The sequence below is a fragment of the Zalophus californianus genome, chromosome 14 (assembly GCF_009762305.2).
Source record: "Zalophus californianus isolate mZalCal1 chromosome 14, mZalCal1.pri.v2, whole genome shotgun sequence".
NCBI lineage: Eukaryota > Metazoa > Chordata > Mammalia > Carnivora > Otariidae > Zalophus > Zalophus californianus.
This window is the reverse complement of record NC_045608.1, coordinates 15,447,220-15,474,097: the sequence shown is the minus strand read 5'-3', so window position 1 is coordinate 15,474,097 and position 26,878 is coordinate 15,447,220. Positions and strand designations below refer to the sequence as shown.

At 49.5% G+C, this 26,878-nt stretch overlaps 1 protein-coding gene across 1 annotated transcript in view; it reads right to left on the bottom strand.

Moving 5' to 3' along the window:
- SRRM4 (serine/arginine repetitive matrix 4) overlaps window positions 1-26,878 on the bottom strand; it is a 152,882-nt gene that overhangs the window by 9,777 nt on the left and 116,227 nt on the right. Inside the window, exons 5-10 of the mRNA XM_027577410.2 lie at window positions 26,016-26,042; window positions 24,184-24,234; window positions 20,938-21,036; window positions 17,946-18,102; window positions 4,396-4,700; window positions 4-207 (exon numbers count right to left, since the gene is read on the bottom strand). Coding sequence (XP_027433211.2) covers window positions 4-207; window positions 4,396-4,700; window positions 17,946-18,102; window positions 20,938-21,036; window positions 24,184-24,234; window positions 26,016-26,042 — 843 coding nt within the window. The remainder of the gene's footprint in view (window positions 1-3; window positions 208-4,395; window positions 4,701-17,945; window positions 18,103-20,937; window positions 21,037-24,183; window positions 24,235-26,015; window positions 26,043-26,878) is intronic.

Genomic DNA, 26,878 nt, shown 5'->3' with positions numbered 1-26,878 from the left:
CACCTTTTTCCAGAGGAGGTGGATCGGCTTCGGGTGTACCTGGGGGAAGCCCTGGGGTTTGGGGATCGGGAGGAGTGGCTGGAAGAACGGGTGCTGGCATAGGAGGGGCTGCGGGAGCACCCTCTCATGGGGGAGCTCCGGGCTGTGGATGGGACCAAACTGGACTTCTTCACTTCTGCGCATTCCAGACATGGCGACCGAAATCCTCTGCAGATGTGGGCAGAACGCCTGTTAGCAATGGCCTGCCCGCTGGTCTGCAGGCATCTGGAGCTGATACTCCTCTCCCTACCTGCGCCTAGGCTGTGGTACTCTCAGAAACCCCTTTCCGCCTATTCCCATCTTACTGCCTCGAGGAAACTTTCCAGGCCACAGATGTCAGAGGAATAAGGACAGAGGGGGACACATACCACAGGGGGCACTTTGGAGCATTTTAGGTCAGTGGGCATGGGCATAATGGCAAATAACACCAATCACAAAGAGATTTATTCCCTTTTGAGTCTTTTCCAGTCCTTCTGATTACATTAATGGGAAACTCCGGGTTGGGTACTAGTGGGTTCAACACTGCCGTCTCCCAGATCTGGTGCCTTGGGCAGGCAACTGTTGCTAACTAGAATTAAATACACCATCTTTATGTATTTTCATATATAAATCATGTATTTTGCAGGTGCTTTCTATTTAGGACGAGTGCTATAAATTTTCTAGGTAAGATAGTGGTGTAAGTTTCCTTGTATAAAAAAGTGAGTTTATTAAAGTAAGAGTACCAGTAGGTACAGGGATATGGCTAAAATCAACAAGGGGCCATATAGGTCGTTTACATTTGGGAAACTTTGATGTAGCCCATTTTGCAGATGGGGAAATTGAGACCCAAAGAAGAGTGAAGGCTTGTTCAAAATCACCCAATGACAGGGTCCTGTCTTCTGTGCTCCCACCCTCCCGGGAGCCATGTGAAGCTCCTGTTGGGTTCTCAATAAGGGCATGTTCATTTGGTTTGGGCCAAGAGTCAAATTCTAATCCCGTTAATATATGGTTTCCATGCTCATCATGATCTGGCCCCTGCACACCCCTCCAATCTCAGCTCTTGGCACTTTCCTCTCTTGACTCCAGCCATAATGGACTACTTGTTCCTCCTGAAATATCCCTGTTCCTTCCCTGTCTCCAGGCCTTAGAACATTCCCACTGCCTGGAACCCTCTTCCCTCCCCTCCTCACCTGACAATAACTACTCATGGTTCAGGCCTTAGTTCGACCTCACCTTTTCTGGGAGGCCTTTTTTGACATCTCCCTGAGTCTAGTTGGGTGACCCTCAATGTGTTACCACGGCCGCCAGCCTCTATGCACCCCTTGTCCCTAGAAGGACTCACTTGGTCTTACAATTGTCTCTTCCTCCCCCAGTCACTGAACTCCTTGGGGAGAGGACTCAAATCTCTGGAAACTGTATCCCAGCACCTCGGACAGAGCCTGATACCATCTGTTGTCGGTCATGAATAAATAGTTGTGAAATAAACGTTTGAGCCTCTTAGTATCCTGGTGCTCCACCAGCATCATCTTGTATGGTCCTCCCAACAACCCTAGGAAACTGGCACTATTCTCCCCGATTTACAGGGAAGACTCAGAATGGTTAGTTACTTCCTCAAAGCCACCCAGAGTCTCAAACCCCGATCTGTCCAGCTTCAAAGCCTACGCCCCTGTCACCCCACCAGTCCCCTATCTTCACTGTTGAAGGTTCCCTAGATTTAGAGCTGATCATGTCTTTTCCTCTCAGCTCTCTGCTCATTGCTGACATGGCATAAATAGCCATGAATTTAGAGATCACTTATATTTCAAAATGAAAGGCTGGGTCTAAATGATTTAATTTGGCTGTCCATAGAGATCAAATGAAGCAGGTAACTGCTAGATGCCATTCAGGCTTCAGCTTCAATGCTATGACAGATCTGTGTTTGAATCCTGGCGCTGGCCCTTATGATCTTAAGTCTCTCTCTTTTTTTTTAAGATTTTATTTATTTATTTGAGAGAGAGAGAATGAGAGACAGAGAGCACAAGAGGGAAGAGGGTCAGAGGGAGAAGCAGACTCCCTGCCGAGCAGGGAGCCTGATGTGGGACTCGATCCAGGGACTCCAGGATCATGACCTGAGCCGACGGCAGTCGTCTAACCAACTGAGCCACCCAGGCGCCCTATGATCTTAAGTTTCTTAACTACTCTGAGTCTCAGTTTCCCCACCAGCTAAAAAAGATCTCTGGTAATACTTATCCCATAAAGGTTCTATGAGGAGTGAAGGAAGATGATCCATGGCAAGCACTCAGCATGGCACCTAGCATATAATCAGGGCTCAACACATATGAGCAGTCATTATTATTATCAGTTGTTATTACTATTACTATTCTGGTTCTTTTTTTTTTTTTTTGCCTTGGAGTATGTAAGTAGACACCTGTCCTCCCTGTCTCATCTGGGAATTTCACTGCCTGTTCTCGGAGATACTGACATTTGTTCTGACCCAGCCCTGGCTCCCAGGCAGGCTTGGGTGTGAACTGAGGCCAGGGATGTCCCAGGGCAGGCAAACCAGAGGCTCCGTGGAGATGCCAAGCTGTTTGTCAAGAACTGAAGTGGGCTATGTGTTGGGGACAAAGGGCGCTCTGTCCTTGAAGAAGCCGTTAACTGCTTCACTGCTAAGGCTTTGCTTATCATTCTGACATCTTGGCCACTTTGAACAAAAGCAGACTCCCACCTCCAGAAGAAAGAAGACCCCACGTTAGCATGAGAATGTACCAGCAAATCTCTTCCACCCCTCCTGCATCTGCCTCATTATATGCTCCTGAGGAAAAGGACTGTGCCATTTCCCTTTCTCCAGCACCAGGCTGAGTGGCTGGCTTCTAGGAGGTGCCTGATAACCAGGAGAGGGTAAGTAGCTGAATGAATGATAGTCAATGAGCAGCGATTTCTACTAGCCGTAATTGTGACATTATCCTCAGTGATTAGCATTTTGCTGTGATTTCTTGAATAAGAGGGTAAGGGGGTAATGAAGTAGAGTTTACAAACTGGCTCATAAGCCACTGCACGCAAGGTTCTCTGCAGGAAAACTGCATCTAGCAAGGTGTGAAAGTACACACACTCACACACAGGCACACATGTACACGCCGCAGGTATATGGGAACCCTCCGTACTCTCCATACCCACCACCTCCCCCACTCTCCACATCACACATAAGAGCGATACATTTGTTACCACCACTGAACCTCCACTGACACATCATCACGTGGAGTCCGCGGTTTCCATTAGCGTTCACTCTTGTGAACCCAATGGGTTTTGAGAAACGTAAACTATGGATCTGTGCTCCACCTAAGCAGCCCTCTCTAACCCCTGCCCTCTCTACATCTCTACCCACTGCTCTGTTTACTGTCTCCTTAGTTTTGCCTTTTCCAGAATGTCATGGAGTTGGAACTGTACCATATGTAGCCTTCAGACTGGTTTCTTTCACTCATTTAAATTTCCTCCACGTCTTTTCATGGCTTGATAGCTCGTTTCTTTTTAATATTATTCCCTTGTCTGGATGTACTATAGTTTATTCACCTACTGAAGGATGTCTTAGGTGATTCCAAGTTTGGGCCATTATGAATAAAGCTGCTACAAACATCCAGGAGCAGGTTTTTGTGTTGACACAAGGTTTCAGTACATTTAAATGTTTTTACATGACAGCAACTTTAAATGAATTTAATGTTAGACTTTCTCCTGAGATTACTGGTAAAACTGATATTTGTTTTTGCCTGCCCATCTCCATCCTTCCTGATATCAGTACCCTGACTTTTCCTTCAGACAACTGGACCTCCCCCAACTTTTGTGTATGTGGGAAGACTACTCACTAACCCTGATGGTAGCATGTGACATATTCTTGCCAAGAGCACAGCATCTCCTGGGCCAGAGTGACTGGTCCAAGGGTGGGCAAATGACCCGAGATGGGCCAGGCAGAAACAATGAGAATCTGCCCTGGTATTTTGCTGAAATTTTTGGGAAAGGGGCATTCTCCTTCCATTGGCTGGCTAAACAGATAGAATGGTTAGCATATGTGAATGCTGTTGGCATATGTGCCCATGCTTGGGGAGGGTCTGCTTGAGAATGAAGCCAATAGAGAGGGAAGCAGAGATGAGAGATGTAATGGGGAAGGCAGAATCTCAAGGATGTATTTTTGAGTCCCTGGATCCAGATGTACCTGAAGCTGATATCTTTGGATTCCCCCCCACCCCCAAATTATGCCAGTTTGAGTTTTCTCTCTCTTGCAAATCAAAGCCTCCTGGGTTAGGGGTGGGAAGTGCATGGGTACAGGGCTAAGGTGAGAGACTGAGATGGTAGAGCTAAGGCAGAACCCTCCTCCCTCGACCCCTCCTCCAGCCCAGGTGCACTGACCTTGACTCTCTGCCCCTGCTGGTGGGGGAGAGATTCTCCAAAGCGGCCCCCTTGTTCTGGGGTGAGGAGGTGGTGAAGGAGTTCCCTGAATCAGAGGTGTTGCCACAGTTGAGCTCCCGGCTTTTGGTGAGGCCCTCACTGGGGCTCCCCTTCTCTTGGCCCCGCGACCTGGCTGAGCTGATTTGCGTGGAGGGTGGTGAAGAGGTGTCATTGCCTGAGTCATACTCCTGGGAGCGTCCTCTGGAGGTGGTGAGCGGGCTGGCTGTTTTGGTAAAGAGGTCAGCTGCAGACCCCGACCCAGTGATCTGAAAGCAAAAACACCCGTTGGACACTGCTGATCGCTGGGCCTGTGCACTGTGTCTAAATAACCAAGAAATGTTTACCGTCATGATGCACTGTAACGAAAGGAAAGAGAGAGAGAGAGAGAGAGAGAGAGAAGAGGAAAGAGAGACGCCAAAAAAAACAAAAGCACAAATTCCTGAAAGAATTCCACAGAAAGGAGATATTTTTTTACCCCCTGTTAGAATAACTGGAAGATTTAGGTATCATGCAGAGAAAAAGCATGCGATCCAGATTAAACCAAAGAAAAAGGAAATTATACAAAATTTAATTTCTAATGAATTAACTCAAACAAAAGAGACAACTCAATCGAAAGGGGGGTGTGTCACACCCTTAACCTAAAACAGTAATAAAAATGAAGGAAGGGGAAGGGAAAAAGAAATGGGACAATGGGCATGAAAAACATATATCTTTTAACTTAAAAAAAAAGAGAGATAAAGCCAAAATTTTAAACTTCAACCAAATCCTCAATGAATTTGACTTTTTTTTTTTAAAGAAAAAGTTCCCTGAACAGAACCCTAAACAAATATCGCATGGGGAAAAGAAATGAAATAAAGAGAGTTTTCTTTTTTTTTAAATATAAAGTCAAGGTCACAAAATGACATTTTAGTAGTTTTCAACTAAAGGGGAAAAAAAAGGGGGGCAAAAAAAATGGAAGTCAAATAGTCTGACTGAAAACAAACGAAAAAAAAGCTCTCTACGGATATTTGTGTGTGTCCTTTTCCCCCTGGAGAAGGTAGCTAAGGCTCTCGAGTGGCTTCTAATAAATTCTCTCATGTCTTTGCGGATTATATCCACTTACCAAGCAAGAGCTCCTCCTTTAGTAGGTAGGTAAGGTGTAAGAGAAAGGGAAGAGCGGGCAACGTGAGTCCATCATTAGAGTCGAAAATGACAAGAAAAAACACACACCTTTCTGCACACCCTCACACTTGGCCCTGAGCTTTGAGTTTTGGTTTTTCAGTGTTCCTACTAGGTGAGGCATCAGTTCTCTTTGGTTTTCTCAGCAAGGGGACCTCAAGCCATCAACACTAACCTCGTCAGTCCCTTGGTGCCCAAGTTGGATCAAGAAACCCTTGCTGAAAATGCAGTGGGGCTAGAGCTTTGCCTCTGTGGAGGTGTCAAGATCTCGAGGATGTGCTTGGGACAAAGGGCGTTGGGAGGCACTGGGACATTTGGCCTTGGGGTGAGTGGGAATGGGGAGGTCTTCCCAGAGTCCTGTGTGGGTCTGATCTGGGACAGATGAAGGAGGAACGGAAGTTGAGCCAGCCCTTGGGAAGGCAATGATGTATTCAGAAGCACAGTGCATGGTTTTCTTTAAACGTTCAGACCAGTGTCACAGCCGTGATGACACCGTGGTCCCTGCCAACAGTAGCGTGCTTATTTAGCTGTGGGCAAGAGGGACTCCTGCCCTGGGCCTCCTCCGGCGATAGCCATCTTCAGGCGATAACCATCCTCAGGCAGCAAGAAATCTGTGGGGCCGGGAGGACACTACCTGGAAACCACTTTCCCTGAGAGCACCTTATGGGTCTCTGAGATCCCAGAATTCTCTGTTTAAATGGCCTCTGAGCCCCGTTCCAGGGTCTCTGCAGGCTCATCCATGGATCTCTTCTACTGGGGACACACCATGCTTCAGGTGTGCACGCTCTCAGGTCCAAGGGTGGCCATTTGGACAGAGCTTCGATGTTCAGGCTGAGGTGTCCACGTGTATGTGGGGGAGGCCCATGGTGTTGGTTGGTGCAAGTGGTAGGAGGAGAAAGGGAGGGGCCAGGGCCTTGAGGCAGGGTCCCCAACCCCCGCCCCCCCACCACACTGCCATGTTGTGGCCGGCCACTCCGAGGGGTGTGAGATTCTAAAATCAAACCTGACTTTCCAGATCCATTTCCAAGGTATGTTTGCCAAGACAGGAGAACATATTATGTTTATGTTTGCTGGCTTGATTTATAAACATTGAGATGGATAGTGTGTGGAACTCCTTTTCTACTCTTGCCCTGGGCCCCATGCATATTAGCAAGGCCTCACCATCAAGAGTCTGCTTCCCTCCCACCCCTCATTCCTTGTACCTTGGGCCTAAAGGAGCGGGACTTTGGGGCTTTCTTAGAGAACCGTGTCTGTCTTCTTAGCAATTGGTCATGAAGGTGAGACGCAGAGACACCAGAGCTGCGAGGGTAACAGCAAACTCTGGCAGCTCAGGATGTCAGCTTCTGGGGGGGGGGGGGGGCGGAACTTCCTTTGTGCATTCTCCCATGAGGCTTTGCACACAGACAAGGTGATGGTCCAGCTTTACCAAGTTCTACCCAGCACAGCTGCTGCTTTATCTGCCTGGTGATCTGGCGAGCTTTGCTTTGGGACAAGGGACCTCAAAAGGATATTGCTCAACTGGAGTTTTGTTGAGTGAGACTTCTTTAAAAACAATGTAAAGGCCCTGTTCCCATTCAGCTCCTCCTTTTTGTCTTCCCGTCTGCAGTATGAATGCTGTATCTTTCCCTGCTCTGGGAGTTCAATGGCAACATGTGTATCTCTGCCACTTCCGTCAGGAATGAGAAAGCATCATGGGGTCTGATGGGTTCTCGGACTGAGCCTTGGTCCAAGGATGGGTATGGATAATCTTTGCCTCAGAGATGGTGAATGTTTGGTGGCCAGTATATCACAAGTGAATTAGGCAAGCCCTTTTGGAGGGGGCCAGGCTGGAAGATCTCTAATGAAGGGGCCTGTGAGTATGACAGCTTCCATTATCTATCCATTATAACTGACTTGCTACCTGGGGGCATCCAGGCTGGCCTTCCTCTCCCCAAGTCCTTGTTCCCAGCCCTGACTACCAATTTCAAAGCATCTGCCCTGGTGCATCATGGGCCCCCATGGGCAAGGATTCCCTGAGTGTGAGCCCCCTCTAGGCTAGTAGATACAGAAGGGAACTCTGCCCTGTTCACCTTCTCATTCCTACACCCTGAGATCACAGACACACTTTCAGCACGTCTCCACCTGACCATGACCATTATCCACATGTAACTTGTGTGATTAGAACTGAGAACTATATCAAGCATCATGCTTTTCCATCCTTTCCAGGAAACAGAGATAAAGGTCCTCTGCAATGTTCTCATTGGGTTGACCCTGGTGCCTGAAAATACCAATATCTCCTGTTTGTTTAAAAGTCCCATTTCTTTGGATGAATATAAATTCTTCGACATGATGACAATATAATTTACAACACAACCTGGAGTATTTCACAGGCCTCATCTCTTCCAAATACCCCCACTGTGGCCCCCATAACCTAAGCCGATCGGTTAGAATTTTCTCGGTTCTGCCACCACAGCTCACTCTCCCAACCCCAGGCCATTTGCACATGCCATTTCCCCTGCCACTCTTCCCCATTACTTCATTTCATATGGCTAAATTTATACATCCTCCAGGTTACATATCACCTCCTCTAGAAAGCCCTCTCTAACCCCCCAGGTCAGGATGGCACAACACTCCATTATTCATTCATTTGATCTTTCATTCATTTTACTCTTTCAAAAATGAGTGGCTTCTGTATGCCACAGCACTGTTACTCAGTGGGATAACTGCTTGTTTTATTGCCTGTCTCTCCATCTGAGTGGGAGTCTGTTGAAGGCAGAGGCCATGCATGACCAGTTCAATATTGTGCCTAAGTAACCAAGCAGTGCCTGGCACAGAGTAACTGCTCACTAAATCTGGCTAAATGAACAAAGCTGCTCCATAGCCCCTTACAAGCCTGAGCTCAGAAGCCGGGGCCCATCCTAATTTGATTCAGTGGTTAATATGGCTGAGTGATCAGGCCCTGGTGAGGTCCAACTGGGTAACTGCCAACTTCAGCAACTTGATGGCTTTTTAAAGGAGGGACTGGCCCCCATCATATTCAAAATCATTCTAAAAAACTAGGTGGATTCTTGGCTGATGGCTGGTGTCCCAAGACCAGCTCAGGGCTGGCTGTGTGATCAAGAGATAAACTTTAGAACTGAGTTCCAGGTGCAGGCCTATGGCAGAGAGAAGGAATACCCTCTGTTCTTCCTCTCCTTCCTGGCCCCGCCTCAGATCCAGCATCCTTAGAGAAAGCCCCCAGAGGCTCTGTCTACACATTCTCAACAGCCTAAGTTCCAGGCTGAGGTGGGAAGCTCCAGATCGAGAAGACTTCCAGATGAGACAAGCTAAGATTGTTCTCCTTACTTCCCTTCCACTGTCTACTACCCTGGGAAGTCAGCTTAAAAAATGGGCTGGGGCTGGCCATTTGCACACAACAGGGCTGTTAGCCTGTACTTTGTTCAGATTATAGAAAGATGCTCCCTCTGGCCAGACAACTCTGGATAGTTTAATGGCCTCTTTGTTTCAGACTCCCCCTTCTCCAGAGCTCTTTATTCACTCTACGCAAAGAGGAGGAAAGATATCGAGGGGAGCCAAAGACAGAATGTGTGTGTGTGTGTGTTTGCGGGGGGGGGGGGGAGGGGGCGCTGACAGCCACGATAATGCAAAGGAGACCTTCATGATAGGCCCACAACAGAGGCCTCTGTGTTCTTGTCTCTGCTCCTTCCTAGACAAGTACTCACTCACATAAGATGCCAACAGTTGTCTACTCGTTGACATGACAACATGGCTCCTACTTGCTCCTCATTTACATAACAGCCCTCTCAAAATTCATCTTTGAAGAGTTCTTCATCTGTTGAGAATTTCTCTTCTAAGCATTAACTGACCTTTGCCCTTGTCCTCCCAGCTAGGCTGCAAAACACTGCTCAAGACACTTGCTAGGAGGAGTCATTCTAGACCCACCGTTGTCCAGTAACAATGCCCTCATGGTACGTGGGGCCCCTGTTTAAGACCTGGAACCCTCATACCAGGAAACTCTTCTGTGGTCTACTCTGGCCCCTTCCTCCATATCGGCCTTGTTCTTCTTTGCCTATCTTCACAAAGGCCTGCTTACCTGTGGGGCTTGGCCTCAAAACACAGCCCCTGTAAGATCTGTTTAATTACCAAGTGAAAACCAAACCAAAACAAAACATCTGTCTTAATATGGATTATCCCTAAAATCAAGACAGGAATTTGAATGCTAGTAGTTGATTTGAGAGGACAAGGAACTTCTATAGGGGAGTGGGAAAATGAGATGAGGGAGAAGAAGCACCAATGAAAGATGGGTTATCAAACCAGCTACCATGGAGGGCAGCTGGAGGACACTCTGGGAGCCAGTGAGGAACTGACCCAACCGAGGAGGGAGCTGGGGTATTTATACACCCATGCCCCATCACTCATAGGTTGAAGGCTGCACCCAGTGGGTGTCAATTCTCTAGGGCGTCCATACTGCCACACGGCCAAGCAAAGCAGTCTATGGTGGCCAGAGAGCATCTTCCGGAAGCTGGAGGTTGGCCATGTGCCCTGAAGCGGAGAGGGTGGAGGGATATAAATGAACAGCATCTGCTTCAACCCCCACATCACCATTAGAAAACTGACAGGCCAAGTTATGTTTTGTTTCAGCTACGTTTTCTTTAGCCCACTTAGTATATATGTACTTGAATACACAGCCTGCTTGACAGTAACTCTGAATTAACTACCAACATTGTAGAACGGGGCAGTTTCACATAACAGCTCTATTTCTAGTTTGTGCTGAAGAATAAGATCTGACAATGCTGGGTCCACATCCTTGCTTGCTAATAATCAGCTCGAGAGAATTGCAGCTGCCCATTTTAGGCTTTTCTGGTGCCCAGCCCCACGAGATCTCAGTTGCTTTTATCTGTTAACTGCCTGGCCCCTAAGACATCTGAGTCTGTAACCCTCTAAGTGTCTGCTGCCACCCTGACCACTCCAAAGTCACCACAAACACAGTGCTTCCTGTATGCTCCATCTTTCCCTTCCAAAACTATGAAAATCGATTGCTCCATCTTCCCCAGCTTGATCCTTTTCATCCCTCTTGGGCTTTTGCCAGTGGAAGGAAGCAGGAGACCAGAGCCATTAAGCCATATGCAGACCCTGGAGCTATGACAAGCTCTTCCCTTCTGGATCAGGATGGCCAATCTCAGACTTTTTTTCCCCCTCTAAGGACATACTGTATTTCACAAACTAATGGCCATTGGAAGAAAGCAAACACGTGTTTCCCCTTTACTCCCTTGGCCCCCTCCAATGTGAAGCTCTGATTCTTTTTTTTTCTCTCTTGAAATCATAAGCTTGACTCATCTCCTTGTTCCTTAATATACTCCATATTAACACTTGGGTTTTTCTAATAAGTAATTAAATCCCCCCACCACAAACTCCAGCTCCTGGCATTTCACTGGGAGTCTCTCTCAGCCCTCCAGGGAGGCCTGCACTGTTATTTATTGTTTTTGTTTCAGATCATTATTTAATCAAGAACGGGGAAAAAAGGCAACCTCTCACTTACACTTCAAAATTTAATTTCAGCTGAATTCTGAGATCAAGAGGCAGCACGGCCTAATAGGTTACAAAAATACAATCAAGAAGAGAATTCCAATTAAACTGAACAAGTCCATTTACTGAGCTTCAAATGGCCCCATGGAGAGAAATGGCTATAAATTTTTTTTCCCCTCCCTGCCATATGGGGGACTGGGAATTCTCATGTGAATATAGAGCTGCGTGGAGAGCTTTTAGCTCAACGGTTCTGGTTATTCCTTAAAGAAAAAAAAAATCCTTTTGTTCCACAAAGACATTAAGTTCATTTTCCTTGCTGTTGTTCATCTTCCTTTGTACACTAATTAGGGAGACAGAAAAAGAATGGGTTCGTTGACCTTTGGGAGTCTGCGTGAGAGGAGGCAGGATGTGGGGACAGCAAGAAGGTAACAGAGTCCTTCAGGGCTAGGGCGATCCCACGGAGCAGTGCACTGCCATTGACCTTGGGCCACAGGACATGGCCTGGCCACCTCTGTCTCTGCACCTCCCCACCCTGGGCAGGAAGCTGAGGGGAAATGGTAGCTTTGAGGGCCCCCAGCCCACCGGTTCTCAAAAATCTCGATAGGGATCCAGTCAGACAAATTCTGTACCAGCCCAAATTGAAATGGAGAAAAGTTAAGTTCAATGTAATGAGTTTTTCATCCAGCTAAATGCATTTGATTTAAGGGCTCATCCTTTCTTCGGAGGCCATGTAGGTACTACCTTTTCTGGTGGTAAGATGTCACTTTGTGATAGAAAATTGTGGTTTTCTTTTATTCTGAATGGACGTGGTAGAAGTAAAAGTTGACAATGCTACGCCCACTTTCCATTTAAAAAAAAACCCAACAACCACAACAGGTCCCGCAAAGTCCCCGTCTCATACTGCCTTTCCTCTGCATTCTGGTCCCTCTCCTCTCGAAACTGCAGTGAACGGTGTGGCACGTTTGAGTCTCTTGGCTGAGCGAGAGCTTGAAGGCTTTTGCAGAATGTGTGAGAGCCTGGGTCAGGGGTCTGAAGGCCAGGGCCACCATATGCTTTCCCCTTAGCCTCCTTTTCCCTGTCCACAAAATGGGATGCATACCTCCATCCTGCCTTTCTCCTAGGCTTGTTCTGAAATTCACCTGAGATTGTGGATATGATTAAGCTTTTTGAACCCAGAGGTACTTCAAAAACATCACATCTGGGTTTATTAGGAGCAAGCTTAATACAACCACTGAGATGACAAATAATAATGCTAGCAACGATTGCATATTGAGTGTTAGTTATGCCCCAAGCATTGGGCTAAGTTTCTCGCACAGAACTGAAACGGCATGAGGGTAGGATCCTTGTCTGTCTTGTTCACTGCTGTTCCTCCAGTGCCTGGAACAGTGCCTGGCACACAGTAGGTGCTGAATACATATTTCTCAAATGAACAGATACCCCAACTCACTCCATCCTCACAACCTATGAAGTAGGTTGAGCTAAAAGCTCTCCACGCAGCTCTAATAATCATATTAGCCCCAAGTATAGATGAGGACACTGAGGCCCAGGGAAGTGAAATGACACAAGGGAAGTCATGTCATTAGGCACCTGGACTCTGGGGGCAGAATTTCTGGGCTTGGATCCTAACCTCTCCATTTCATTTAGCTGCTCTTCACTGAATTGTTCTAGGCCACAGAACATGGCTGCCATTTTCTAGGCGCCCACTTAAATGGGCATATTAGTGGAAACTCCCTTGAAGGGCTATTATAAGAAATAGATGAGGTGGTACATGTAAAGAATTTAGTCTAGCACCTGGCACATAGTAGGTGCTCAGTTGGCACTGGTTGTTGTTGCTACCCAGGGTCACCCGGAGTTGCCCAGGGAGACAAGATCAAGAACCCCAGAGTCTATAGATCTGCCCCAAAGCCCATGACTTCATCACTGCACTCTACTGCCTCCTCCTGTTGACAGATTTCATGAGGCCCTCTTTTATGGACCCCAGGTTCTTTCTGCTCTCCTTCTTGTTCTTGTTCCTCTCCTTCTTCCTCTTCTGTTTCTCCTTCCTCTTCTTTCTCTTCTACTTCCTGCCCTTCTCCTCCTCCTCCTTCTTCCTCTTCTTGTCATGGCATCTGCAGGTTTTTGTTGGTAAAGAATACATGGCAACTATTGGCCCAAGCTGGAGGCAGAAGGAGGAGAAAAGGAGCCTGTGCTTCTCCTTGGTCTAGCTTCCGTTGTGATGAACCCTCTCCCAGATTCCCTCTCCAGGGAGAGCAGACTTGACAGAGAGCCCCATGCCAACAGGGAAAAGGCTTGGCCAAACCTTGGTGCCACCAACCCCTCTGTCATCCAGTCGGTACTCTGGCTATCAGAGTCAGCTTCTGAGACACAAGCCACAATTCATACCAGCTCCCCTTCCTCCCAACTGGGCCACCTACCGAAGTCACTTCAGCTCTGTGAGCCTGTTTTCCTGTCTGAAAAATGGTGATAATAATTGCATCTATCTCGAAGAACTGCTTTGTGGATCAAATGGCAATAACAGCAACAACTGGGTAGAGTATGGGATAGTTTCTAATGCTGCTTTACTTTTGTTCTAACAAAAGTGCCTGGTACATAGAGGTATCTCCCCCTCCCTTTATTCATCAGTCATCTCAATTTGGGGAACCCATCCTTTAAAGCCCAGCTCAAATGTTCCCTTATTTGTAAAGCCCTCTCAGGCGCCAAGACAGCACTGTCTTGTCCCTTCTCTGCGGTCTTACTCGACATTGTACTGACTTCCATCACCACCAGGGCTGACGGTCTGGATATTTAGCAACTGGTGGGGTGTGGACATTGCCTCATCTGAAGGTAGCTGGCCTTGGTGCTGACGGCTGTCAGGTATCACTCTAGTTGCTGAACTGTGAGGAGGTCGCGAGGTACCAGGGGAGGGAGGGGGTGGCTTTGGTGACTCGGGGGGATAGGGTGGTGACAGGGTCTATTAACCAACTAGTGTGCAAGTTTTTGAATATTCGACAACCGAGGAGGAACTGGTGCTCACTGACTCAATCTCAGACCTAATTACAACACTTATCTCACTGTAGTGCAGTCTTCTGTTGACTACCAGACTGAGCCCTGGAGTTCAGGAAGAGTGTTTTATTCAACTCTGTCTCCCTGATGCCTTGAACAAAGATGGTTGAATGGAGATAAAGAACATGAATGAGGCTGTGAAGGGTCCCTAAATCATCTCCTTGGGACCCTCCATTTGGATTTGGGCTCTGACTGAGCAAGAGGGCTTCAGGTTATCTTTAGCTCACCAACTAGGATTTCAATAAGACACAACGCTGAATTTGCATATTCATATATGCAGATATGCCCCCTGATGTAATGTGCCTATCCTTGATTTTTTTAAAGAGCCGTGCGTTGGAAATACCTGCAGTGGAGTGTGGCGGGAGCCAGGGCATAGAAGACCCTCCACACTCAGACTCCTGCTTATGCCCAGAACCCCAACTCTTGCCCTGGAATTCTGCTTCCATCCCCGACTCCAGTCTTTGTTTCCCGCTTCCTTTGGCTGATTCTTGCTCACCACTAGTTTCTCAGTTGTTGCCTTCTCTGCCCCAACCTAATGCTAACCCTAGCATCCCTTCCCTGCCTGCCACCTCCCACCCCATCTCAGCATCTCTGCATTAATTGTTGTGTCTTGTCTTTTACAGTTTTTACCTTGTCTGTCTCCCTCTCAAGAAGGCACAGACTGTTCTATATTCACCGAATCCCGAGAACCATGGCGGAGCTGACCCTTGATAGATGTTTTGGGAGATAATTGGTAGATTTGAATGAGTGATTGGATGGATTCTTCAGGTGCAGTGACTCTGCTGTTCTCTTTAAGAGGGAGCTCAGGAAAATCCTGGGCCAGGACTCTCAGAAAACCTGGGGTCCAACCTGGCACCTTTGTCCCTCTCTGCCTTTTGCAGGAGAGAAGAGGAGAAAGGGTCTAGCGTGGAGGGCACTCAGAGAGCTAGACTTGGGGGTATCGGATGCCCCCAGAAGTCAGGCAACCAGGAATGGGGTGGGGTGGGCCATTAGGGCTGCAGCTGCTATTTAGGACAGAGGAAGCTGAGAGCAGAGGAAGCAGGGGAGGGGGGCTGGCTCTGGTCCCAAGTCATGCACGGGCTAGCCTGGACCTGGAGCGGTACTATTATTACCACGACTACTCCTACTATCACCAGTGCTGCTAAATATCGTCGCTACCCCATTGCTATATCCATGGTTACTCTCACTGCTGCCACTACTATTATTAGCAGCGAGCACGAAGTAGCATTACCCCACTTGTCTGTTGCAATCTAAAACCTTTACTTAGGGGCGCCTGTGCAGCTCAGTCCTTAAGCGTCTGCCTTCAGCTCAGGTCATGGTCCCAGGGTCCTGCGATCGAGCCCCGCATCAGGCTCCCTGCTCCGCGGGAAGCCTGCTTCTCCCTCCCCCACTCCCCCTGCTTGTGTTCCTGCTCTCACTATCTCTCTCTCTCTGTCAAATAAATAAATAAAAATATTAAAAAAAATAAAACCTTTACTTACATCAAGTCCCTGAATCTCCATACCATACCTCCTAGGAGGCAGGTCTCATTGTTTTGCAGATTTACAGAAAACTGAGGCACAGAAAGTTTATGGAACTTGCTCAAGGTCCCAAGGTTGGTAAGTGTAGAGGGAGCACCCAGGATGCTGTAGTCGTAACACCCACGAATATTTGCTGAGTTCTTCCCCTGTGCCAAGCACCGGGGTCAACCGTTTACAATATTACTTTGCTTTTGTCCACACAGCAGGGTTTTTGAAGAAGAGCCTTATTCTCTGCATTTTTTTTTTAACAGATGAGGAAACAAGGATTCAGAAAGGTTTAAGTAACTCTCCGTATCTCAGAGCTAGGATTTGACGGCATCATCATAGCCCTGTGTTTTGAAAGACTCCAACTTGACACAGCCCATGGAAGTCATTTCTCTTCTCTGAGTCTCAGGTTCTTAGTCTCTCTTCTTGGAATCAGGGCACTGAGCTGGGTGAGCTCTTAATGCCTGTCCCTTCTAGGTATGGGTGAGCTCTCAGCTGTTCTGATAGGGGTTGGGCCCATGGGAGACACTCAGTCTTCAAGAACCAACAGCCAGTCTGGTTCCTCACCAGCTGGTGTGGGAGGACCCCACTTTTTTTTTTTTTTTTTTTTTTTTAAGGAACATCCAGCCTTTCGCAACATCTTGACAGACCTAGCCTGTGAGGGAACCATCCCAGGCAGGTGATCAAATAAGCCAGCTGCTCCCAATGGCTCTTTTTAGTGAGGGTCAGTGGGGGCCACCAAATGGGCTACCACAAATACCAGGACCAGAAAGACTGGGTGATTTTGACTTGCTTCTTCTATCTCTTACGGCTCTTATATTGAATTGATTTCTAACTTCGCAACAATTCTCCTGGGAGACAAATGAGATCATCATGCCCATTTTCCAGGTGAGGAAGTTGAAGCCGGGAGGGGTAGAAGGAATTGTCCAGCCAAGCCAAGACTCCCACCCAGGCCTCCAGACTCTTTGCCATGCTGGGAAGACCTTTTATAGGACATCAGCGGAGGGGGAATGCAGGTGGGCATTTTCCATCTGCAAAATACTCAGCAACCAAAGACACCTCTACAAAGGGGGGCCCTGGGAACGTTGTGAATGCTAGGCAGAGGATTTGGGCAAAATGAGACCTTGCTGGCACAGGGTGCCTTGATTGGTAAAGAAGAGTTTCCCAGAATGCACTGCAGGTGATAACTTGCATCAACCAGGCCCAACTAGTGTTTATCATTGCCTTCCCTTCCTTGACCTTCCTGCAAGCACCCCGAGCTTCTCCACACTTTCATCTCGCCTGAAATTTACAGCTTCACCCATAGCTAGAGGAGATAGGTCCCTTCCAGCGGCCAGCCGTGGTTGTAGGCTACGTCCATGTTGCATCTCCTCCCGCTTGTGTATCTGTCCCTTTAGCATCAACAAAAGGCCTTCGCGTACTTTATCTTATTGGATGTCCCCACCAATCCCACATGAAAGTGGTATTATTGCAAGTTTACCAATGAGAACACTGAGTTTCAAAGAAGGGAAGTGACTTGCCCAAAGCCACACAACTAGGGAGTAGCAAAGCTAGGACTTGAGTTCAGCTCCAACCCTGAATCCCTTGCTCAGGAAACTTCCTGGCATCAGACTGTCTGAAGTCATATTCCAGCTCCTCCTTGTGGACCTGAGGGAGCGTCACGTGATTCCATTCAATGCTGGGCTGCTAAATCAGATTCGTAACCTCTCTGAGCCTTGGTTTTTCTGTCCCATCTGTGGAAGGGACCAGGGAGAGCAGTCACGCCCTCGATGCCCTGAGACCTTGTGTGGACACACGAGAGGACACAGATCAAGCGCTAGGAGCTCCGTGAAGGAAAATTCTCATATACATTCAAGGCCGTGTTTCTATAGGTGAAATCAAATCCCGGCCGCTAATCAAAGCTGCAGGCTAGCTGGCATCAAAGATGCAGACTTCACTGGAAAGCTGGAATGCCTGGGCTACATCAAAGACCCCCCTCTCTTCTTTCCTCCCCAAAGAAACCTGCTACGGTGTCTCACACATGCATTCCTGCAGATGTCACTCTGGAGACCAGCGTGTATTTTTCAGTGCTCCCCCCAATAGAAAGCCTGGGTACTTTAGCTTTGCTTCCTCCCCCCAACCGAGTGCTGCCAAAGGTTGGTGAATGACCACTTTGTTAATCAATAAGGAGGTCTGAAAGCCAGTGGGGTGTTTGCCCAAAACTGAGTTAAAATGTGCCATACACTGCCCTGAACTTGCGCCTTCACCTTGCCCCGAGGGTCACGGCCAAGACTGGCCGAGGAGGCCGTGTGGAATACTTACTACACCCCTGGCCGACAGGAGGCTGAGCATCCGGAGGGGCTGGCTGGGCGGGTGGCTGGAGCGGGCCTCGGGGCTGGCCTTGCCGAGGGTCCTGGAGCAGCGGTGGGAGTGCCTTCGGCGGGACTTCCGCCCGTCCTCGGGGGACCTGCCGCGGTGCCTGGGGGAGCGGGAGAGAGAGATGAGAGGGTCTTCGGAAGGGGGGTGTGGCAGAGGGGTGGCCGCAGGGCCCACAGGATCGGAGGGCTGTAGGATGTGTCTGGTACTGCTTATAGAAACGACACGTGCTTCCATCCATCTCTCCGTCCACCCGCCCCCGACCTGCTCATTCGTTCATTCATTCCTTCTCTCATTTGTTCATTGGACAAATGTACCTGACTCTGTTTGGGGGGTGCTGGGAAGGCAGCTGGGAAGACAGAAAATGTCCCAGCCTGATTTGCTTTCATGTCCTGGGTGTGCGGGACTGTCTGTCGGTATGTTTGTACGTGACTGTGTGTATGTCTGGGTGTGTCCATCTGTGTTTGTCTATAAATATGACGGCGCCTATCTGTATGTCTTCAAGTATGTGACTTGACCATCTGTAAAATAGACGCATCCCAGTGACTGTCACCCAAAACTTTTGAAAAAAGAGTAGCTGACAAAAATAACAAGGAGGCCTTCTGTAAGCCTGTCAGACCCTGGGCTGCCCTGTCTGCTGCGGAAAGTGAAGGAATCTCTGACTCTTTAGAAAGGGTAGATTTTAGACTCTGCTGGCCTATTAGCTCTGGGCCACAGGAGTAATAAAGGTAACACCCTATTGATTTGCAATCCCCTCTTCTCAGTCCTCTCTCCAACCTGAAGACACAACACAAACAAGGCAGGTAGTTCCCATTTTACAGATGAGGACGCTGAGGCTCAGAGCTATTTGGGGACCCGCCGGAAGTCACACAGCTTGCGAGTGGCAGAACCAGGACCAGGGCAGGGTTTTCTGCCCCAAGAGGGACCGATGCCTCTTGGTCATGCTCTGGAATGTCCCTCTGTGCTCTGGGGCCTCCAGATCATTTTTATTGGGTGTGTGGCCCCAGGGCTGGCTCTCCGGTTGCTTCGATGCCCCCTGGAGTGTCCCTCAGCCCAACAGCCACTGGGGAGCTCAAGCAGCAACACCCCAGAAGAGGGGACATAGAAAGGGACCGAGGCTGGGCTCTGCAGCGGGAGCCATCTCCCCAAGCGGCAAGGCAGAGGGCAGGACAGAGGGCAGCAAGCTCTCTGCACCATCCTCTGGCCCCGGGCCCATGGGGCTGAGCTGCTGAGAGCTGATTCAGCATGGGCTGGAGGTCAAGGGCTCTGTCCGAGCCCTGCCAGTCGCTGCGACCTTGCTCAGATGCCTCTGCTCACCACGATGCACTTTTCTCGGCTGTACCACATCAGTCATGCAACTAAGCTCAGTGAGCCGATGCCCTCCAGACAAAGGCCAGCAGGAGCACGCCTGTGGCTGAAAAAGCATGTTTATGGCTCCTTGCAGCGAGGGAGAGCACGCGCCACAGGAAGCGGAGAACGTCTCTGTACGAGAGTGTTGGAAAGAGCCTATTATGGGCAGGTGGCAGGTGACTTTAAGGAGCGTTTAAGGAACTGGGGCTTTGTTCTGGATTGGATGCCAGCATTAAGTGGAGGTGAGGCTCTCACTGCGTATCTTCATAAATCTTGGGGCCTAGACCAAGGCCAAAGCTCTAGCTGGTCAGGAAATAGCAGTCCCTCGTGTTAGCCAGGATAGAGAGATGCTGGGTCACTTTTGTGTTTTGGACAAAGTTCCTGTGTCATTGGGGCTCTGACCTTACTACCGAGGGGTTTTGTTTTTGTCTTGATCACTCAGGGTCACAGAGCAACCTTGCCTGATGCCTACGCTCTTTACAGTTGTTGGTGTCCAGTGGGAACACCGAGGCCTATGAGTGATAGCAGCACGTGTCACGGACGTTTTCCTCTTCTTCAAATACTTCTCACGCTTGGCTCCACACTGGCATCACGGGGGAAGATTTAAAAATCTCGCCGCCCCGGCCCTACCTCATCCGAACAAGATCAGAACACCTAAAGGGTGGGATTCGGGAATCGGTATTTTAAAATTCTTCCAAGGTGACTGCAAAGTGCAGCCCCAGTCTACCTCATGGTGTTCTTGGGATGATCAAGAGGGAAAATGCATTTGAAACTGTAGCACCAAGTAAGACTTCAAAAAATATGCCCCCTCTCCTCCTCCTTCTTCCTCCAGACACTGGTTTAACTGAGATGCAGCGGGACCAGGACAGTGGCATTTTTAAATCTCCTCAGGCACCACGAACACAGAGCCAGGTGTGTGGGACGCACTTGAGGAAGGATGAAGCAGCCTCAGACACCCGGAAGCTGGCCTTGCTGCGTCTGCTGGACAGTGCCGGTTTCAAACATCAACATCCACAAAGGCCCACTCTTCGTTCTTATTCTTCGTCTCGTCCACGAGAGAGCCCTCCTCCCCCTTCTCCAACCTGCACAGCCGATGTGTCGGCCCAGAGCAGGTCCAAGTTAGGAGAAACCGGACTTGGAAGGGCCTCAGAACTTGGGACTTGGGCTGTGTGGCCTTTCGTAGGTTGCTCAGCCTCTCTGTGCTTAGAGCAACCCTTAGGGAGAGGGCCAAGTCCAGAGCCGGACTCCCCAGTTCAATCCTACCTCTGTCACTTGGCAGCTACACGACTAACAAGGTCCTTAACCTCCCTGTGCCTCAGTGTCCTCATCTTTACAATGGGGGAGAGCAATAGTAGCTACTTCATAGGGTAGTAGAGGGGATTGTGTGGGTGATGCAGGGAGAGGGCTCACAACCCACATGGTGGCGACGGAGGGGGCGGGCCCTGGGAAGCACACGTGTGCGCACGCGCCACTGCTGTTGTTACTAGACGCGGAGGCGGCTGGGGTCCCCTTTTCTCTACAGGGCGGTGCTGACACGGCCAGGTAGGGGCTGCCCCCCAGGGCGACTCCCCCGGGGAGAAGGGGTTACCTGCTCTCACAGCTTGAGGAGTGGGACTCGGAGCTCTGGGACCGGGAAGGATAATGGTGATGACGGTGACGGTGAGATTTTCGGGGCCGGCTTCGTGATCTTGGAGGGGGTGATGGGGAGGGGGAGAGAGGGGAGGGTAAGAGGTAGGGAGAGAGGGAGAGAGAGATTTCGATCTTGTGACACACATCATCCTCTTGCATCCAAGTCACTGTCCCTCGAGAGTTAGGCATCTCCTCCTACCTGCCCCCCACCCCGCATCACCCCAGCTCTTCCCCCTGGGCATTCAGGGGCTCCAACCAGCCGTACAGAGCACGACTGAGTGGCAAGGGTTCCTGTGGAGGAGCGGCCCAGGTGACTCAGACTCCCACCCTGCTGGGGCAGCCCTGATGGCGAGCACACGTGGACAGGAGTGTCACCTCCACTAGTCACCTCTCCCCCCCTGAAAGCAGGAGTCTCAATCTCAGTCAGCTACCCTAATGTGTGAATCAGTCAGGCGAGAGCTCAAGAAAGAAGTGGATGTGCCTCCAGAATATTGGCATGCTGTTGGATCTTCTAACTCTTCAAATGAATGTAGAAATACAGACTTTTTTCATATAAAATATTTCTATTTTAAATGGAAGCTCTTTTTTTTTTTTTTTTTTAAAGACACTGTTTAGGGGAAAAGAAAACACATTTGTAGAGTAAATGAGGCCTTTGGGCTGCCAATTTATAACCTCAGACCTGGAAAATTCAGTCCAGCTTTTTCACATGGAGTCAAAAGCCTACTTTCAGAGTTACAAACATCGCTGGCAACAAAAATTCTAACCACAATGAACAACTACCCCTACCACTAATAATGGTATTATTACAGATTACGTCAGTTTCCCCCTAAATGATAATAAGGACTTAGAAGTAGTAGCCGCACAGGCAGTGGTCACTGAGGATGTACAAGGAATGTCAATGGTTTGGGCCAAGGCAGGAAGCCAGTGGGAGTTAGAGAGGGCTCTGTCGGGAGGCAGTCTCGTTATCCCAATAAAGGACTCAGGGATTCTTGTTAATGTGATAAGCAGACCATATTCCTTCCCTGCTTAGAACCTTCCCGTTGCCCTCATGTCAAATCCTGCACTCTCATCTTGAACCCCAAGCACCCCGGAGGAGTCAGCCCCCACGAATCTCTCTAGCTTCCTTGTGTGCCATCTCCTGCCCTGGCTGGATGGACTTAAGCAAGTCTGAACTGCTTGTATTCTGGCTCATCTATGTCCCAGTTCATGATGCCCTTGTGATGGTGATGATGACAGGTAGCCCGTATCTAACACATACTGCCTGCCAGGCACCATAGCCTAAGTATTTTTCTTAAATGGACCCATCTCTTCCTCTCAACAGCCTATGAAGTAGGTTCTCTTATTTCCCAGATGAAGAAACTGAGGCACCGAGTTTAAACCACTTGCCTAACCTGCAGCCTAGCATGGTTACCTCCACCCTTACCCTCAATCTAGACACTCCCTCCTGTCGGACGCCCCTGCTCACCACCAAGCCCTCTCTCCAACACCACCTGGGCTCCCGGTGGTCCCCGCTGTGCCGTGACCTGTCCCGTGTCTCCTGTGTCCCGCTGGGAACTGTGAGCTCCTTGAGTCCAGAAGAATATTTGGCTACTCTCTGTCCTCGGGCCCAGCCCAGGGCCTGCCATGTATTAGGGCTTTATTAAGGGATGTCAAATCCAAGGAGGCTAAATCTCTCCAGTGATCACTTGTTTAGAAGCAGCCCTGATCATGGGACTTGGCAAGAAGAACCATCCTTTATCCTAGCGGCACCTTGTTTTTCTTGGTCTTTCCTCTCCTGACTCTTGTCTTTTGGCTTGCATAACCTAGCAATTTCTGGGACTCATCCAGCTCTTGGCACCAGGGAGGGTGGCCACGTTGCTGCCCTCAAGCAGGCAGTCCCTGCCTCCGTGATGATTTCCGCCCCCCCACCCCGCCCCCTCCGCCTGTGCTCTCAGAGTCTGAGTCTCTCCCCCGGCTCTGTCTATACTGCAGCCCCACTGGACAAGTAATGCAGAGGTCTCTGAGAATATGCACCCTGTCTGCGCTTAGCGTGAATGCACACCCAATACATATGACCAATAATTGTCTTTTGACTCGAATTGAACAAGCTTGATGATAGGGAAGTTGTTCCCTGAGCTAATTCAAAGTCTACTGCTTCCTTCTGAAGCATTCCCCAGGCCCCCTGTGGTGATGGCTCAAATGTCCTCCTTTGCACTGACCTTGGATGAAGTGACCCTTCGGGCACCAAAGTGGGGTGCCCTCCCGCTGCATCCCTGCCTCCTCTTTTCCCTCCCCAACAGCCAACCGCCTTTCATCCTATTGCCTTTGATCCTCACTTTAGAAGCTTCTTGGCGGGAGATAAAATATTAGTTGATTGGAAAACACATGCACTAACATTTGCAGGGCATAAAGTAGGTGGGTTGTAACCACATTTACTTTTTAATTTGTCTGGGAACTGAACTCTGCAGACAGTGCTAGCTGATTTGAATTTCTCCTACCAGCCGTAAACCATGAACCAGCTGGGGCCCCGAGACCAGGGGTAGGAGCTTCACTGCCATCAGCCAAGGCTCGGACTCACATGCACGCTCACGCCTGTGCTCACACGTGATCATGCCCCCATCACCACTCACGCACACGTGGCACACCTGTGTGCACAGGGAAAAGCCACCCCACACCAACCCTCCCTAGGCGTAACACAGGTAAGTAAGCAGGGCGCACTCAGCGTGCAGAAAATCAGCACCTCCGTGCACACTGTCTACCTTCATGCTCGCACAAGCAGGAGCCTAGAGAATGCATTCGTGTGAACACAAGTACATACCACACCCACACTACCCCCCCGGCATACATTCGTACCCACGGTCACACAAATGTTTGCAGGATGGAAAAATGTACAGAGATCTACAAACAAGGTGTATGCTACACATAGACATCCTTCAGAAAAATATATACATGGTGCCCGCCAGGCACACAGATGCACGGCACTCACTTTCATGCTCACCCAAATGCATGCACAGACACGTCGTATACACGGCCTTGTGCGCTCACACATACCCAGACCCACAACTACCGTGCATCTTGGCTCCGCCTCTTCCTGCCTCTGTTCCTCTCACGCACCCCCTTCTCCCTCTCCCTGTTTATTTGGCAACTCCAACACTCCAGCAGTTACGAGGCCGGGTTCCCCTACTCCCCCAAACTGGAGAGAATTTTCCAGGTGGTCTCTACTTACTGTTTTTTGTGCCTCTTCTCATCCCTCCTTCTGCTTTTTGGGCTGGAGGAGCTAAAGGAGAAATGGCCAATTAATTGAAAGATGAAAAATTCCAGTTACAGGTAAAAAGAAACAAGTAGTTAAAATGCTTAACACACAGTGACCACCAGATCCGGGCAATGTGGGGACAGATGCTAATCATTTCCAAGACCAGGGCAGTCACCACGCTGACTTTTTCACCCAGCAGGTGCACCTACAGACAGCGACCCACAAACGGATTGAGAACGGGGTGCGTCGGGGGCCACGGCAAGCTTTGGCAGCTTAGTAAGAACAGTGGTAAATAAAGGTGATACCTGTCATTTTTCGAGGACTTCTTATAAGGAATACTCTGCTAAATACTTTTTGTCAGCAATCTTATTTTATTCTCCCTGCAACCTATGGGAAGAGGCACGTTTAACGCGTACTTATTTTACAGATGGGGAAACTGAGCCTCAGCTAGGCTAAGAAACTTGGCCAGGATCATACAGGGGAGCTGGGATGTGGCCCTAGACCATGGATCCCCAGAGCCCATGCTGTTGACTGATGTTCAATCAATTTGTAAGACAGAAGAATGGTATATGCAGGGAGATACTCTGAAGCTTCATGAAGCTTGGCAGATTCAGAAATGTTCTGCTCATGGATATTTAACTAACCATTTTTGTTTTTTAAGTCAGAGGGCTGGGGTATGGGTCCAATGGACAGTGATGAGTCGGGGTCCCAGCATTATCAGCTAGAGGCCCCAGAGGGTGAATGCTGTTTGGTAGTACTGGCTTCAGAGGGTCACCAAGAATGGATGGGCCCCGGTCCTGGAGAGGGGGAAACCTCATCCAAACTCATCCAACTCATCCAACTGAAATGGCACCTCGGCGTTAGCTGTGCGATTTCTCTCCACGCTTGAGACTCAGCCTGGGCCGTGGAAGAGCCCAGGACCTCACTGAAAGATCCAGGTTTGCGCCCCAGCTCTGCCGCTCAAGTCGCTGCATGACCTGAGGCAAGTTACCTGTCCTCTGGAAGACCTGGTTTTCTTGACCGTGAAGTGGGGCCATTGCTCGGGCTGCTGGGCTGAGGGGATGGATGACACTGGTAATCGCTCTCTACCTGTTAACTGGATAAACAGAAGGACTCTGCACTCTGACAATTGCTCCAGATTTGGCTGTTACTTAAGACACCACGGTAGGGAGTCCCGATCCCCTGTCTGACAGATCTGGGCTTGCCACCTGACCGTGTCTGTGGACACGCCTGTCACACCTCCTGCCTGAATCTCAGTTTCTTCATCTGTAAAATGGGAGAATAAACATATCCACTGTCCCGGGTTATGAGGGAGATCAGCGGAGATTCAACAGGCACACACACAGAGCAGGGGCTCAGTGCAGGATCCAATTTATAGCGAGGGCCCTGTCGGCGACAGCTCTATTTGTGCTCACTTAGTGTTTCCAGTACAGTTGGACTTGGCTTCTGTCCCTTGGCTAGGATCTGGGGAGGCTTTGGCGGGATCAGGGTGCTGAGGTTTCCCGACATGCCCCGATCCAGGATTTCAACGAGTGCCAAAACGAACGGACTCTGACCAGGGTAGTGAGACTTCCCAGGGAGGGGCAGCAGTGGGGGCTGGTCGAGGAGCAGCCATCTGGCATCACTGAAGTCAAAAGCTGCCTGGGAACTCTCAGGGACACCAGCCCGAGGCCTTCATCTTGGAGGAAACCGAGGCCCAGGAAGATGAAAGGGGCACGACCAAGAGCACCCCCCAGAAGCTGCCTAAAACCTTCTTAGGAAAGCAGGAAAGAGAAGCAAGCAGCCAGAGGTGAAAGGATTCTTACCTGTGCCTTCTCTTCTTGGAGAACGACCTGATTAAAGGAATTAAAAAGAAGAGAGAGAGGGAGGGGGGAAGGGAGTGAGGAGGAAGGAGGAAAGGGACGGGGGGTGGGGGGAAGATGAGAGGGAAGGAAGACAATAAACATAGGTGAGCTGAGGGTTTCTTTCCTGGGACAAATGTCATCAGTGCGTGTGTGATCGTGCTACATGAGGTCGGTCGGGACCCCCTCCGATTTCAAAGACCATACGGGAGACATTAGTTTGCATTTTGAATTTCCAGTCTAAACGACCAGTGCTTCGATCCTCACCCCAAATTGTCCATGAGCCTGTCTCGGATGGGGGTGGATGTGGGGGATTTAGGGGAGTCCTCTGCCTCCTCCCCGAAACCCCGTCTCACCTTCACCTTTCTCTCCCTAGTGGTGGATTCTTCCTCACCACCCTCCTCGTTGTCAGGGACAACCCAGCTCCCATATGTGGAACTCTCACTGCGCGCCCGGCTTTGTGCTAAGTCTCTCACACACAGTCCCGTTCAGTCTTTACCCAAACCCTGCGAAGTTCTACTAACAACCATTTTATAGACACTGAAGCTCAGAGAAGTTCAAGTTGCCCAAGGTCACACAGCTTGTGTGTAACTCCTGCGGACTCTTCGGAGTTCCATTCAGATATCCCCTCCTTGCAGCTTTTTCTGATCCCCTCAGGCTGGTTGGGTGCCAACCTTCTGCTCCCACAAGCTTGGGTGAGCTCTGAGCTTAGCCTTAGAGCACCCACCTCTGCCTATTAACATTATCCATCTCCCCGACTAGAATGTGAGCAACTCAAGGGCGAGGGCTGGATTTTGGTCACTGCTCTGTTCCCGGGGCCCAGATTC